Source organism: Ursus maritimus, unplaced genomic scaffold, assembly GCF_017311325.1.
Source record: "Ursus maritimus isolate PB19 unplaced genomic scaffold, ASM1731132v1 scaffold_6, whole genome shotgun sequence".
Lineage (NCBI taxonomy): Eukaryota > Metazoa > Chordata > Mammalia > Carnivora > Ursidae > Ursus > Ursus maritimus.
In genome coordinates, this window is record NW_024426774.1 from 18,458,134 (window position 1) to 18,472,875 (window position 14,742).

General features: G+C 42.7%; 1 protein-coding gene across 1 annotated transcript in view; it reads left to right on the forward strand.

The window, feature by feature from the left end:
- Positions 1-14,742, forward strand: part of FAM228B (family with sequence similarity 228 member B) — a 65,021-nt gene that overhangs the window by 32,152 nt on the left and 18,127 nt on the right. The window contains 6 exon segments of the mRNA XM_040622952.1: positions 319-406; positions 501-657; positions 6,583-6,658; positions 6,661-6,692; positions 8,835-9,010; positions 14,019-14,125. Of these exon segments, the coding sequence (XP_040478886.1) occupies positions 319-406; positions 501-657; positions 6,583-6,658; positions 6,661-6,692; positions 8,835-9,010; positions 14,019-14,125 (636 nt within the window).

Here is a 14,742-nt window from a genome sequence, read left to right on the forward strand (position 1 = left end):
TTTATTGATATAGTTTCAGATTGCACATCATAACCTTTAAGAAACTACCACTTACTGAGTTTGTGTAGAGTGTCTAAGAAGAATATCCACAGTGATCTGAAAAAGCTATTAAAACAAGAGCTAGCCATGACCAGAGGGCCTTGCTAAGAGATGTATTGGAGTACCCTCATTTCTTTGTAAAGTGTTAAAAATATATAATGGTTACACTAAAGTAGTTTGTAGATACTACATTCTTGATTCTTCTGGCCTACATAGATGCTTAGGATAGACTGAAAAAGACCTGCGAACCTGTCCTCAAAAGACATGCTTTTCTTGTAGGTTACCATTCCACCATTTCGTGACCCTTTGAAAAAGGCACAATATGATAAAGATGATGAAAAAAGAACTCTTCTTCAGTGTGAGACTGGTACTTAGTGCCTAATTGTTATATGATTTCATAACCCAAGAGCAATGGGAGTTGCATTTAAGGGTGCTAATTTAGGTTACTAATCTTCCTGCAGGCAAAATATATACAATAAAAGAATTTAAAGAGATCGAAGAGGCCAAACTGCATTCCAGATTCCCAAGAATTTCTAATTCAAGGCACTTTATGACTCCAAATGAGTGGCTTAAGCTGCCTACAACCTACATAGAAAGTGAATTTTGTAAAAGGAGCAGGTAATGGTTAATATAATAGAAATTATGGAACATTTTGGAATTTGGAAACTTCATGAGACAGTGGTATACATGTCATCATTCTGATTTTTAAAAAATTTTTATTTTTCAATGAGAAATCTGTAATTCTTTGTTCCTGTTTTTGATGTTTCTTTTTTCTTGGGCACTTTCAAGATTTTTCTCTTTGCTTTTCAATAGCTAGATTATGTCTGTGTCTAGGTGCCCCCCCCCCCCACGTTCTGTTTATCCTGCTTAGGGTTCTCTGAGATTCTTGTATCTGTGGTTTGATATCTTTCATTATTTTTTTGGAAAATATAAGGCCATTGTCATTTCAAATATTTCTTATGCCCCATTCTTGTTTTTCTTTTCTTTCTGAGATTCCAATTATTATTTTTAAAGATTTTATTTATTTATTTGACAGCACAAGTAGGGGGAGCAGCAGGCAGAGGGAGAGGGAGAAGCAGGTTCCCTGCTGAGCAGGAAGCCCAATGTGGGGCTCAATCCCAGGATCCTGGGATCATGACCTGAGCTGAAGGCAGATGCTTAAGCAACTGAGCCACCCAGGCACCGATATTATTATTTTTTAAAGATTTTTATTTATTTGAGAGAGAGCAAACGATTGAGAGAGAGAGTGCACTTGCACAGAGGTGGGGCAGAGGAAGAGGGAGAAGCAGGCTTCCCGCTGAGGAAGGAGCCCGATGTGGGACTTGATCTCAGGATCCGGGAATCATGACCTTAGCCGAAGGCGGATGCTTGACTGAATCACCCAGGTGCTACATGAGACTCCAATTATATGTATGTTAGACCATTTGATATTGTCTCATTGCTCTGTGGCTCTTAGTTTGTTCTTTTGTGTTGAAAAAAAATTTTTTTATTCATATTTCAGTTGGACAGTTTCTACTAACCTATCTTTAGGTTCACTGAGCCTTTCCTCAGCTGTGTCCCCTCTCTCTCTGTCTCTCTCTCTTTTTATTTATTTATTTTGAGAGAGAGAGAGAGAGAGAGGCAGAGATAGCAACAGAGAGTATGAGCAGGGAGGAGAGGGAGAAGCAGTTTTCCACTGAGCAGGGAGCCCAAGGTGGGGCTCAATCCCAGGACCCTGGGATCATGACCTGAGCTGAAGGCAGATGCTTAACCGACTGAGTCACCCAGGCACCACTGTGTCCCATCTCTTGATCAGCCCATCAGAGGAATTCTTTGTCTCTGGTGTGATTTTTATTTCTAGCATTTCCATTTGATTTTTTTTTTCCACATAGTTTTCATTTCTCCTGAAATTCTCCCATTTATACATGTTAATTTTTCCACTAGATTCTTTAACATATTTGTCATAGTTCTTTTAAATTCTTTGATAGTTCCCATGCTAGGGTCATTTCCGAATGTGGTTCTATTGATTGCTTTAACTCTTGACAATGGGTTATGTTTTGTCTTGCCCACTCCCCCATGTCTTATAATTTTTTATTAAATGCTAGATATTTGAGGTTATTTTGTCTTGCCCCCTGCCCTTTTTTTTGCATGTCTTGTCATTTTTGATTGAATATCAGGCAGTAGAGGTAGAACAGCGTAGACTGAGCATGTGTAGAAATAGATATGCCTTTTCTTCTGTCAAGCATTAGTGTGGAGAATTGGGTTTATCTAGTCAGAACTTGAGCTGGGTTTAGGTATTATTATTGCTATTGTTACTTTTAGTGCACTGCAGGCTTCAAATGCCTTTAGTGTTGGGCTGCTGTTACCTTGTGCTCAGGGTGGGGGCTGGTATGCCAGAAGGGTTTTCTCAAGCATTCCTTCTCCCCTTCCAGTTTTTGGCTATTTCTGTAAGCCTGCATCACAGAGGTGTGTGTGGGGGTGTGTGTTCTTGCTTCATTCCCAGAAGTATACTGCTATTGCTTGTTATTGCTAGGCTCATAGTGGGAGCAGAGGAATTTTTTCTGTTTTCCTTATCCCTCCACGGTTTTAGGCATGCTCTATGTGCGTGGGCCTCAGGAATAGCACGTTCATAGAGTCCTTTCCCTTCTCCTTGTGGCAGCCAAGCTCTTGTGTGGATGTTCTTGGGTGAGTTTCCTGCCCCTCTTCCAATAGTAGCAGATCTCTGCTTGGTATAGGTATAGGAATAGGGACCTAAAGTGGTTTCTTGTCTCTCCCTATGGGACAGGGGATTTTTGCTTCTATCCTTATCCTAGTAGCACTGGATCCTTGCCTTGGTCCTGAGTGTACACCTCTTACTTCTCCACAGGCAGGCAGGTTTTGCCTTTACTTCTCTTCCAGAAGCAGTATATCTTTGCTTGTTGTCCTGGGGGGTGGGGAAGAATTTACTTCCCTCTTCCCAGCAGCTTCGGGCTTTTGCTTTGTAGTATGGAAGGATCCAGGGAAATGGGTAGGGCATTGCACTTGTTTACCTGAAGCTCTTGATCTCTTCCTGTGCATCTTTGCCACTGATGGGGCCTTTCTGTGGTCTTCTGCTCTATGCCCAGTCTTTTTTGAGGATAACACTGTTTCCAAGACTCTGTTAAATTCCGCTTTAACACTTCCTCTATGAAATATTTCCAGTTGGGGCACCTGGCTGGCTCAACTGGTAGAGCATGTGGCTCTTGATTTCAGGGTTGTGAGTTTGAGCCCCATGTTGGGTGTAGAGATTGCTTAAATAAATAAACCTAAAAAAATAATCTTAAAGTAAAATATTTCCAGTCCACCTCCTTATACTGGTCAGTATGGTCTAGTCCCTCTTTGGTCCCATCATTTGATACACATGTACTTTTCCACTTATCATACAGTTTGCAACTGTCTACTTGTGTGTGAAATGAATGAGTGGATGACTACTCATTGGTTAAATCTGTGGAACTAGTTTGGAATGATTTTGTAAAAGCCTTCAATACCAGCTTAAAAATTGGGATTTTATCATGTAGGGAATGGGGAGTCATTGAGGATAGTTGAGGAGAGCATGAAATGCTGGAAACTTTAATCTGGCATATGCTGTATATGATAGATTAGAGATAAGATAGGACTGGAAGCTGGAGATCATTGAAGTTTTTATAAGGATCCATGTTGTGTTGATAAAGGCCTCAGGATGGTGGCAAAAGGAATGAAATGAAGAGATTAATGTGATAAAACAGGAATTTTAGATTTTGGTGGCCAGATTTGGAGGGCCAGGGAAAAGGAAGAGTCAGAGAGGAATTCAGTTTTTTTTTTTTTTTTAAGATTTTATTTATTTATCTTACAGAGAGCACAAGTAGGGGAAGCAGCAGACAGAGGGAGAGGGAGAAGCAGGCTCCCTGCTGAGCAAGGAGCCTCACGTGGGGCTTAATCCAAGGACCCTGAGATGGTGACCTGAGCTGAAGGCAGCCACTTAACGACTGAGCCACCCAGGCGCCCTGAGGGGAACTCAGTTTTGAGAAATATTATCTTACATATTAGTTTCCTAAGGCAGTTGTAATAAAGTACCACAAACTGGGTATTTTCTCCCAGTTCTAGGGGCTGGAAGAATAAAATCAAGAGGTCAGCAGTGCCATTCCTTCTATGAAGGCTCTTCCTTGCCTCTTTCCTACCTGCTGTTGGCTGCTGGAAATCTTTTTAGTTGGTGTGCGTCTTATCACTCTAATGTCTGCCTCCATTGTCATATAGTCTTCTTCCCCTTGTTTCTGTATCCAGTTTCCCTCCTTTTTTTTTTAATTAAAGATATTTATTTATTTATTTATTTATTTATTTATTTATTTATTTGAGTGCAAGTGGGCTGAGGGGAGGAGCAGAGGGGGAGGGACAAGCCAACTCTGCACTGAGTTTGGAGCTCCACACAGGGCCTGATCCCACAACCCTGAGATCATGACCTGAGCTGAAATCAAGAGTCAGGTTCCCAACCGACTGAGCCACCCAGGCACCCCTCCAATTTCTGTCTTGTAACATCTGTTACTGGATTAGAGCCCACCCTAATCCATTATGACCTCATTTTAACTTGACTACATTTGCAAAGACCTTATTTCCAAATAAGGTCACAGTGACAGGTATCAGAGTTTAGGACTTGAACATATTTTTTCTGGGGGACACAATTCAACCCATATTTCAAATTAATTCAATCAGAGACTTATGTATTAAGTTAAAATTGCCTTTAAAGTACTCACAATACAATAGAGAAGATAGCTATTTGAATAGATAATTCCATTACTAATGGCAGATGTGGTAATTCCGATCTGTACAAGTTATTACAGAAGCACAGAGGAGGGACACTTAACCCAGCCTAACAAAATATAAAGGTGGGATCCTGGATAGAAATAAAAAAATGAAAGGGCTCCTGGGAGGCTGAGTCGATTAAGTGTCCGACTCCTGATTTTGGCTCAGGTGATGATCTCAGGGTCATGAGATCAAGTCCTGTGTCAGGCTCTATGCTGGTCGTGGAGCCTGCTTAAGATTCTCTCTCTCCCTCTCCCCCTGCCCCTCCCCCTTCTCCAAAAAATTTTTAAAAATGAGGAGAAGCATCATTTTCTTGGGATTGAAATTATTCAGTGTTCAGTTTATATAATTTTATTAATTTAAATGATCTCTAGTTTGAGTGAATCCAGGAGAAAACTTCCTCTCTGAAGTTAGCAGACATATATGTAGGAACATAGAGATTGGAGACAGCTTCCTAAAGGAGGGAATTTGTGTGGTTGCCATCTGGCTTCCATTTTATACCATAGTTCTGGAGACTTTGTTCTTCTGAAGTTCAGCCTTTAATGTTCAATTCTGGTGTATCTGAAATATCCTTATTCTTGTTCTTTAAAGATAATTTGCTGGGGTTCCTGGGTGGCTCAGTCGTTAAGCGTCTGCCTTCGGCTCAGGTCATGATCCCAGGGTCCTGGGATTGAGCCCCGCATTGGGGCCCTGCTTCTTCCTCTCCCACTCCCCCTGCTTATGTTCCCTCTCTCACTGGCTGTCTCTCTCTCTGTCAAATAAATAAATAAAATCTTTAAAAAAATAATTTGCTGAATACAAAATTCTATGTTGATATTTATTTTCTCTTAATGCTTTAAAGATATACTTCTTGTTTCTGGTTTCTACTGTTTATGAGACGTCTGCTCTCATTCTGATTTTCATCCTTTCTCTATGGCTGCTTATAACATCTTTTCATTGTCTTTAGGGTTCTTTTTAAAAATTTATTTTTTTAAAGATTTTATTTATTTGAGCGAGAGAGTGAGTGAGCGAGAGAGCACGAGCAGGGGAAGGGACAGAGGTAGAGGGAGAAGCAGGCTCTCTGCTGAGCAGGGAGCCCGATGTGGGTTTGGTCCCAGGACCCTAGGATCATGACCTGAGCCTAAGGTAGACGCTTAACCAACTGAGCCACCCAGGTGCCCCTGTCTTTAGTTTGCTGCACTCTTGCTAGAGGTGTCTAGGTACAGATTTCTTTTTATTTAACTAATATATATTGTGCTTCCTGGATCTCTTATGTTTGTTTTTCATCAGTAATGAAAATTCACAGCAATGATCTCTTGACTGCTTTTTCTTCATTTTTTCCATTCTGCTTCTGGGCTCAAATTAGACATATATTAGACCTTCTTATATCTTTTTATTTTTAATTTTTAGAGGCGGGAGGAGCAAACGGAGAGGGAGAGAAAATCTTTTTTTTTTAAGATTTATTTATTTTAGAGAGTGCAGGAGCAGGGGAAGGGGCAGGAGAAAGAGAGGGGAAGCAGACTCCTCACTGAGCGGGGAGCCAGATGCAGGGCTGGATCTCAGGACCCTGAGATCATGACTTATGCTGAAACCAAGAGTCAGATGCTTAACCGACTGAACCACCCAGGTGTCCCAGTTTCAGTAACTCTTAAACACTCAAGAATGTACACTAGCTTGAAACAATGGTCTTTTGGACAATATACATAGCAGTCAATGTATAACAATAATTTCTGTATAAATGTAAGATAGTTTTGTTTTCAAAACATCCTCACACATGTTATTTTGTTAAAGGTTAAAAGTGAAAACGAATTTTAATGATTGTAGTTTCGATTTGAAACCTTTGACCAGAACTCCTCATCCTGTGGAATCTCNNNGCAGGAAGAAAAATCAGTTATTTACAAGTAAGTTTGTTATTCCATAGCTTTGCTTTTTTTCATTAAAGATACTTGACTGTGTTTCCAGCCCCTGCCATCCTTTTAAGTTGCTGGAACAGTGCTGAGGCATACACCACACTCTGATGGCATGACATCAGGCATCTCTCTCCTCTGTGTCTGGGTGAGGTGGCAACTTGCCTCAACTTTGTCTGATTTTTAAAGAACAAATTGCTAACACATTCAGAAATAACAAGCACAGACAGAAAATAAACTGTTAACAACTGAAAGGTTAGGAGATTTTTAATTGGAATTGGAGCAGTAAAAATGGAATTTTGGACTAGTTTTGGTGGATAGTAGGTATACCCAGAGTGAAGAGATGTTACAAGGAGAGTGGTAGTATGTACTATTGTGTGTGTGACAGAGGGAATCATCTCAGTTGCCTAGTTATGGAATTAAAGAGATTTCTCTAATAGTTTCATAACATGTTTATCTGATTAAAACTAACGAGTTCCCTCAGATGTTGCTGCAGGGAATGTAAAATGGTGCACAGCAACTTTGGAAAATAGTTTGGCAGTTTCTCAAAATGTAAAACATTAAGTGACCATGTGACCCAGCAATTCAACTCCTACCCAGGAGAAATGGAAACATATGTCCACATAAAGACTTAGACAGGAGTAATCATGGCGGTATTATTCACAATAGCCAAAAAGTGGAAACAACCTAGATATTCATCAGCTGGTGAATGGATAAAAAAAAACCCCAATGTGCCATATCTATACATGGAGTATTATTTGGGGATTAAAATGAAGAGAAGTACTGTTATGAAATGGATGAACTTCAAAACTATTCTACTCCGTGAAAGAGGACAGAAAAGACCGCATATCGTATGACTCCATTTATAGGAAATGTCCAGAGAGGCAGATCTGTAGAGACAGGAAGTAGATTGTTGGGCTAGGCCTAGGTTGGGAATGGACAGTGATTGTAAATGAGCATGAGGTTTTTAGACTGACAGTAATGTTCTAAAATTAGATCATGGTGATAGTTGGACAACTCTATACTAAAAATCATTGATCCCTACACTTAAAATGGGTGTGAATTTTATGATCTGTAAATTACACCTCAGTAAAGCTGTTGATAATAGTAAAAAATAGTAAAAAAAAGAACCTAGCAAAGCAGAAGAAAAATGAGCTTGTATGGTGTACAATTCTCTGTTCCTAAAAAGCCTCAAAGTAAGATGCAGTACCTTTTCCTTTTTCTGAATAGGCTCAGAATTTGATGAATAAATGCAGTGTGGCAGAAGCAGAGGGCTTTTAGAGATGCTTGATGCTGCCATGGGCAGCAGAAAGAATAATGACTAATTGTAGAAACAGATAACTATTAGAGATGGTGCTGGCCATTGTGGACTTCTCAGTGTCCTAGAGGTGTGGTTTAACAATTGGCTGCTTTTTGAATGGGAGTAGAAATTGAGGGATAGTAGAAGTATTGGAACTAAGCCCTACTCACTTGGTAGCAAAGGCCTTAAAAGATGGAATGAATCAGAATCACTCTTGCATCCTAGGTTTCAAAAGAGTAAGTTTCTCTACAGTCCCTAACTGCCACAGTCTCATGGACCTTTTGGGTCAGGTTTTAGGATAATAAACATTTAAATCCTATTTAATTTCTATATAGGATATAATAAAAGGAGGGGTTTTGTCCTCAAATACCTCTTCTAGCAGAGTGGGACCCAGATATGAAGGAGAATATTTCATATTAGAGTACCAGAGGGCCTATATTTTAGACTAGAGGCTTAAGTATATGAGCTCCCCCCTGGAAAAGAGGTGGAAGATTAGATTCCTGTCTATGAGTTGGGGAAACATCCCAGTTATGGCATCAGGGGTGGAGAAAGCATATTTGTCTTTGGCGGTTAGACCTTCCTTGGGAAGACACAATGGATGACTCTGTGAGGCAGTCATTTACTCTGAAAGAGCCTCACTCAGCTGTTTGATTAAGCAGCAAAGCAATTGCAAGTGAAACTACTATTAAAGCTAGGTAATGCTATTTATTTGGGTTTCTTTTTTATAAAAATGTGTAGATTCGTATAAAACTCACCAACTTCAAAGTAAAAAAAAAAATGTAAATGCTACAGTTGAGTCGGTATTTAAGAGACTCCTTTCTCTTTCCTTCCTACAGAAACAAAGGATCATCCTTTCTGGAAAAAGAACCTCTATGTGTTCATGAGAGAAAGAATTCAAGTCTCAAAGAGGCCAGCTCTGAAGGTCACTTCCTTGACCCTCAGCAGGAGATAGAAAGGGATGGGGACCAGGATGCGGTGAGAGCTGAGAGAGTCCTATTTTGCCATATACAAGGTAGCAATTGCTGATACCAAAATCTGAGCAGCTGGAAGCTTCTCTGTATGACAGGCTTTTAGGAAGAGAGGAGGCAGTGGGCTGCACCCCTTTACCCCAAACAAGGCGAGGGAGGAGGTAGAAGAAACTGAGAAGAAGCTTCCTTTATTCAGAGGGAATGGAGAGAGTTCCCCTGGGAGTTACACAATGGACATGCCCTCTGGTGGGTGGGCTATCAGATTTTCCTACCTCTGTCTTAGAATGTTAACCCTTCTTCTGTCTCTCTGCCATCTCTATCATCTCTACCATTTACTACTTAGACACCCAAGCCAGGCCCCAAATTTTGTTCCCCTTAATTCAACCAAGACAGGCAGAAAATTTTCAAAAGGACCATGTAGTAAACTCAATGTAGTATAATTTAAGAAGTAAAGTAAAAGCCCCCAAATTTGAAAATGTAAAATGTATAGAAATATAGGTGTTCACAGAGCACAGATTTTTCATCCTAGGATAACTACAGTTAAACTTGGTGGCCAGGTCTACGTGCCATTTTCCCCCTTCAGTTCTCTTCTCTACACCCTTGCATGTCCCAAGGCCCTGGGGTAGAGCCTCTTTTAGAAATGGATTTGGAGGGGGACCTGGGTGGCGCAGTCGTTAAGCGTCTGCCTTCGGCTCAGGGCGTGATCCCGGCATTATGGGATCGAGCCCCACATCAGGCTCCTCCGCTATGAGCCTGCTTCTTCCTCTCCCACTCCCCCCTGCTTGTGTTCCCTCTCTAGCTGGCTGTCTCTATCTCTGTCAAATAAATAAATAAAATCTTTAAAAAAAAAAAAAAAAGTGGATTTGGAGGAGAAGTCACAGCACACCCTCCCCATCTTCTGGTTAGAAATAAATATGGGAATGGTGCATTAGTCCAAATATACAGTCTTTCCATCTTATTTTCTGTCTCTCCATTTCCCTACTCCTACCCCCAAGGATAAGCTTTTTTTTTTACCCACTCATGGAAGTTTTATTAAAACTTTATTTTGTAGTTTAACTCCTTTTAGTGTAATTTTTAGTATCCTCCCATGTGCTTGCTTGCTTTCTTCCTCAAAAAACTGTTTTAAGGGGGCACCTGGGTGGCTTATCAGTTAAGCGTCTGCCTTCTGCTCAGGTCATGATCTCAGGGTCCTGGAATCGAGTCCTGCATAGGGCTCCCTGCTCAGCGGGGAGCCTGCTTCTGCCTCTTCCTCTGCGCTCCCCACCACTCATGCATGCTCTCTCAGTTGCTCTCTCTCTCAAATAAAATCTTTTAAAATTTTTGTTTTAAAGATTTTATTTATTTATTTGAGAGAGTTCAAGAGAGGACATGAGCAGGGGGAAGGGGAGAGGGGGAAGCAGACTCCCTTTGCTGAGCAGGGACCCCACGTGCAGGGCTTGATCCCAGGACCCTGGAATCATGACCTGAGCTGAAGGCAGACACTTAACTGATGGAGCCACCCAGGCGCCCCTCTTCCTCAGAATTTTAACAAGCACCTACCCTGAGCCAGGCAGTATTTGAGGCGCATAGTGGCAAACTAAAGAGGTAAATCTCTGATCTTGAGGAGCTTACATTTTGATGGGGGGGGGGAGACAGACAATAAACAATTATGTCATATGTGAGCTACTAATAAGTGCAATGAGGAAAATAAAACAGGTAAAGTGGTTATACTCAGACCTTACAAATATATGTTATAATGGTTGTATCTTGAATTTAACCAGCCACCAAAAGGATTATCCTTTACTTTTGTATTTGTGTCCCGCTTACTGCCAAAACCTGCTTTGCTTCCAGATTTCCCCTCTTTCAGGGGAACAGGATTATAATCCAACCAGGACCCCTTAGGACAAAAATCTAGGAGTCATTTTTGATTTCTTGCTTTTCCTCACTTCCCATGTTTAGCAGGTGCCAGCTCTGTCAGCTTATTAACTTTTTGGTTCCTCACTGCTCTCACCAATTCAGGCCATTGTGATCCTAACTGGTCTTTCTGCTTCTGTGGTTGCCCCTATATAATCCATTCTCCATGCAGAAGCTATATTCTTTTTTTAAAAGATTTTATTTATTTATTTGACAGAGAGACAGCCAGTGAGAGAGGGAACACAGGCAGGGGAAGTGGGAGAGGAAGAAGCAGGCTCCCAGCGGAGCAGGGAGCCCGATGCGGGGCTCGATCCCAGGACCCTGGGATCACGCCCTGAGCCAAAGGCAGACACTTGATGACTGAGCCACCCAGGCGCCCCAGAAGCTATATTCTTTAAACAATGTTAGATCCGATTTCTCCTCTCCTCAAAACCTTTGAATGGCTTCCCTTCGCACTTTGAAATTTATTCTAATTCCTTACCATGGTGTCTAAGTCCCTGGACCGTTAGGCATCTGCCTCTCCTCCAACCTCATCTCCTGCCTTCTCTCCACATTTGCTGTGCTCCAGCCTCAACAGCCTTTTGTTTTGTTTTGTTTTGTTTTGTTTTCTGAACATACCAGCTTTAATCCCATCTCAGGCTTTTGCTTCTGTCATTCCTTCTACCAGGAACACTCTTTCTCCGGATTTCTCCATGTCTTACTCCCTCAGTTCAGCCAGACCTCTGCACAAATATCTTCTTAGAGAAGCCTTCTCTGACTTCTCTAGTTAAAATAGTCCCCTTCATCCATTCTCCTACCCTCCCTACCCCCTTTACCTGTAAAGAGGTGGGATGCAGGACCCAAATGGAGGCAGAGTACCTGGATGTAGCTTGGTGAATTTTGTGAAGGAACATTTTTTATTTCTGTTCATTTCCTTACTCAAGTGAGAAGGTCATCTGTCAGCTGATAGTGAAGGTGGAGGACCAAGATTCAGAGGTTTGAAAAAAGGGAAGAAAAGAAGGTAGTATTTTCTAAATCACAATAATCCTAGTGTAAATTAGTACTCCAGACGTCCTGACAGTCTGAAAGCAGGACTACAGGGGGTCCCTCAACTCATATCACATATCAGTGATCTACCCCCCCATAATAGGGTTGGCTTATCCCCAGATCTCTGCATGTCTTGAATCCAGAGAGAGTGACGAGAGGCTGAGGTAGGTTTAGGTGGGCCTTTGCCTGAGAGAGGAGTCACTCAGCTCTGGCAGGACAAGGCTTTAGGGGGTTCAGCTCAGCTGGGCTGAGGAACTCTTTGTGCTCTTGTAGGCTCCCCATTCCTATATCACATGTAACTCTTCTTTTCTGTCACCTTCAAAAGGTTTTAGCAACCAAGGAGCACACACCCTGATCCTTGATTGGTGAGGAACACAAAAGAAGGCTGCTCCAGAGGAAGTTATGTGCCAGCAGGATTCATTCAGAGTGAGGACCAAGGAAGGCATGCTCAGGCACCTGCAATAAACACTTAATTTTTGAGTTCAGTGTCTTTATGATAATTAAGAAATCACAATATCATGTATTGACAGTTACTGCAAATGTATTTTCTGCAGAAGTTAAATATTGCCTGAAAGATCCAATAAAAATAATGATAGCTACCTTACTGAGTGCCTATCTCAATTCACTTGATCTTTCCTGAATCAAGTTAGGTGTGTCCCTTTTGGTGAGGTACCCTTAAAATCCACTGCTTTATATTCTCCCCTGGTTTTTCTTTTTCTTTTTTTCCTCTCTCCTCTCTTCTGTTTTTCCTTCCTTCCTTCCATTTATTTATTTATTTATTTAAGAGCACGAGCAGGGGCGAGAGGGAGAAGCAGCCTCCCACCAGGCAGGGAGCCACGTGGGGCTCCATCCAGGACCCTGGGATCATGACCTGAACTGAAGGCGGACCCTTAACTGACTGAGCCACCCAGGTGTCCCTCCCCAGGTTTTTCTAACAGTCTTTAGAAAATTTAAGAATTCGGGGTGCTTGGGCGGCTCAGTCAGTTAAGCGTCTGCCCTGGGCTCAGGTCATGATCCCAGGGTCCCCGGATGGAGCCCCGCCTCCCGCTCCCTGCTCAGCAGGGAGTCTGCTTCTCCCTCTCCCTCTCTGCTGCTCCCCCTGCTTATGTTCTCTCACTTTCTCTGTCTGACAAATAAATTAATAAAATCTTTAAAAAAAAGATTTTATTTATTTATTTGATAGAGACAGCCAGCGAAAGAGGGAACACAAGCAGGGGGGTTGGGAGAGGAAGAAGCAGGCTCCCAGGGCTCCCGGTGGAGCAGGGAGCCTGATGTGGGGCTTGATCCCACATCGGATCACGCCCTGAGCCGAAGGCAGACACCTAACGACTGAGCCACCCAGGCGCCCCAATAAATAAAATCTTGAAAAAAAATTCTTAAAAATTTAAGAATTCATTTTGAGTGTGATTACCTACTTGCTGATGCTGATTCTGATTCTGTGTGTCACCTGACTCATGTTGAGTCTGACCCCTAGTCAGGGGAAGACATAGTAAGCCCTAGAACACAGGAGAGCAGGATTTTGTTTTCCTTGGGCAAGGGGAACACTAAAAATCATCCCTCTCCTAATCGTAGCCCTAGATCATACATGTAAACCGTATATTCTCTGTAGTGTTAATTTACAAGACGTCAACTTATTTGAAACAAAACAGGTTGGTGTTGGATTGGGCAGTTGAAGGCCCCAGGTGCGCGGGCCCTCCTCCTCCCTGACCTCCCCCACCCTTGACATCAGTTGCTGGGACAGGGTAAGGGGCTTCCAGGGAAGCGGGGCTCGGCTTTCAGCCCAGTGCTTTAGTTTGGTTTTAAGAGGACGCTCCCTTTTTCCCTCCCGCAATCCTCGGTCACCAGTCTCCCGTTAGCCTGCGGGGTAGATGGGGGCCAGGCTGTCCACCAAGGCGGGAAGCCTGCGGAGGGTGGGGGCAGGGGTGCGGGGTGGCGGTCAGGGGGTGAAGGGGGTCCGCCTAGGTGACAGGGTTGTGGGGTCGCCCAGGCCGGCCGGGTGGACCCCGCGGCCACACGTGGAGGCATAATCACCCTTGGAAACAGGCTCCAGGGCGCCATGGATGTCTGTGGCAGAGCCAGGTTTCAACTGCTTTCTGCCTTACGAAGTCTCTCCGGTTTACTCTCTCCCCTCAGGAATCCTATTATCTATGGCTTCCAAGAAAGCGCCCACCTATGGCGAACATTTCAGGCCAGAAAAATTGAAAGAATGGCCAGAGCCCGAGTCAGTTGCTTTCATGGAGGTAAGGGAACGTGGCGTTTCGGGACGTTATTTATTTGGGCGATGGGACATAAATCCCTTGAGAACTATTTTGTCTCGGTCACGGTTGTAGTTCCCAGAACTAGAACAGCGCCTGTCAGAGAAAAAATTGCGTGGATGGGAATGAATGATCCAGGATCAAAGGTGGCCCGAGAGTGTGGTCCGAGGGTCCCGCTGTCCCCGAGCTCGCCGGCCTGTGGACGGCGCTCCCCAGTGAATTCCGATCCTTAAGGGTCTCGTAAAGCAATGATTTCCTCATAAAGAAAGTTCCATTGCTTTGTATGATCCTGTAAATTGTCTCACTGTAAAGAAAAGCTCTTGGATATTTCCTTTCTTTTGCCATGGTAGCAGCTAAAGAAGAGTGATGAGACCTTCAGTATTGGTGTGTGTGCGCGCGCACAGAAAGCTGTGGGTTTCCAAAGTGCTGCCGGAAATCATTAACCTCTTCCTTATATTTTCTGGTGAAATGAAGAAGAAGGAGCTATCAAGGCAAAAACTGTTTATTTCCTTTAAAAAGGTGGTTCAAAAGTCGGACACGTGATCAATAGTATTTATAACATTTGCTAATAATATTAATAGGATGGCTAAAAAAATGTGGTT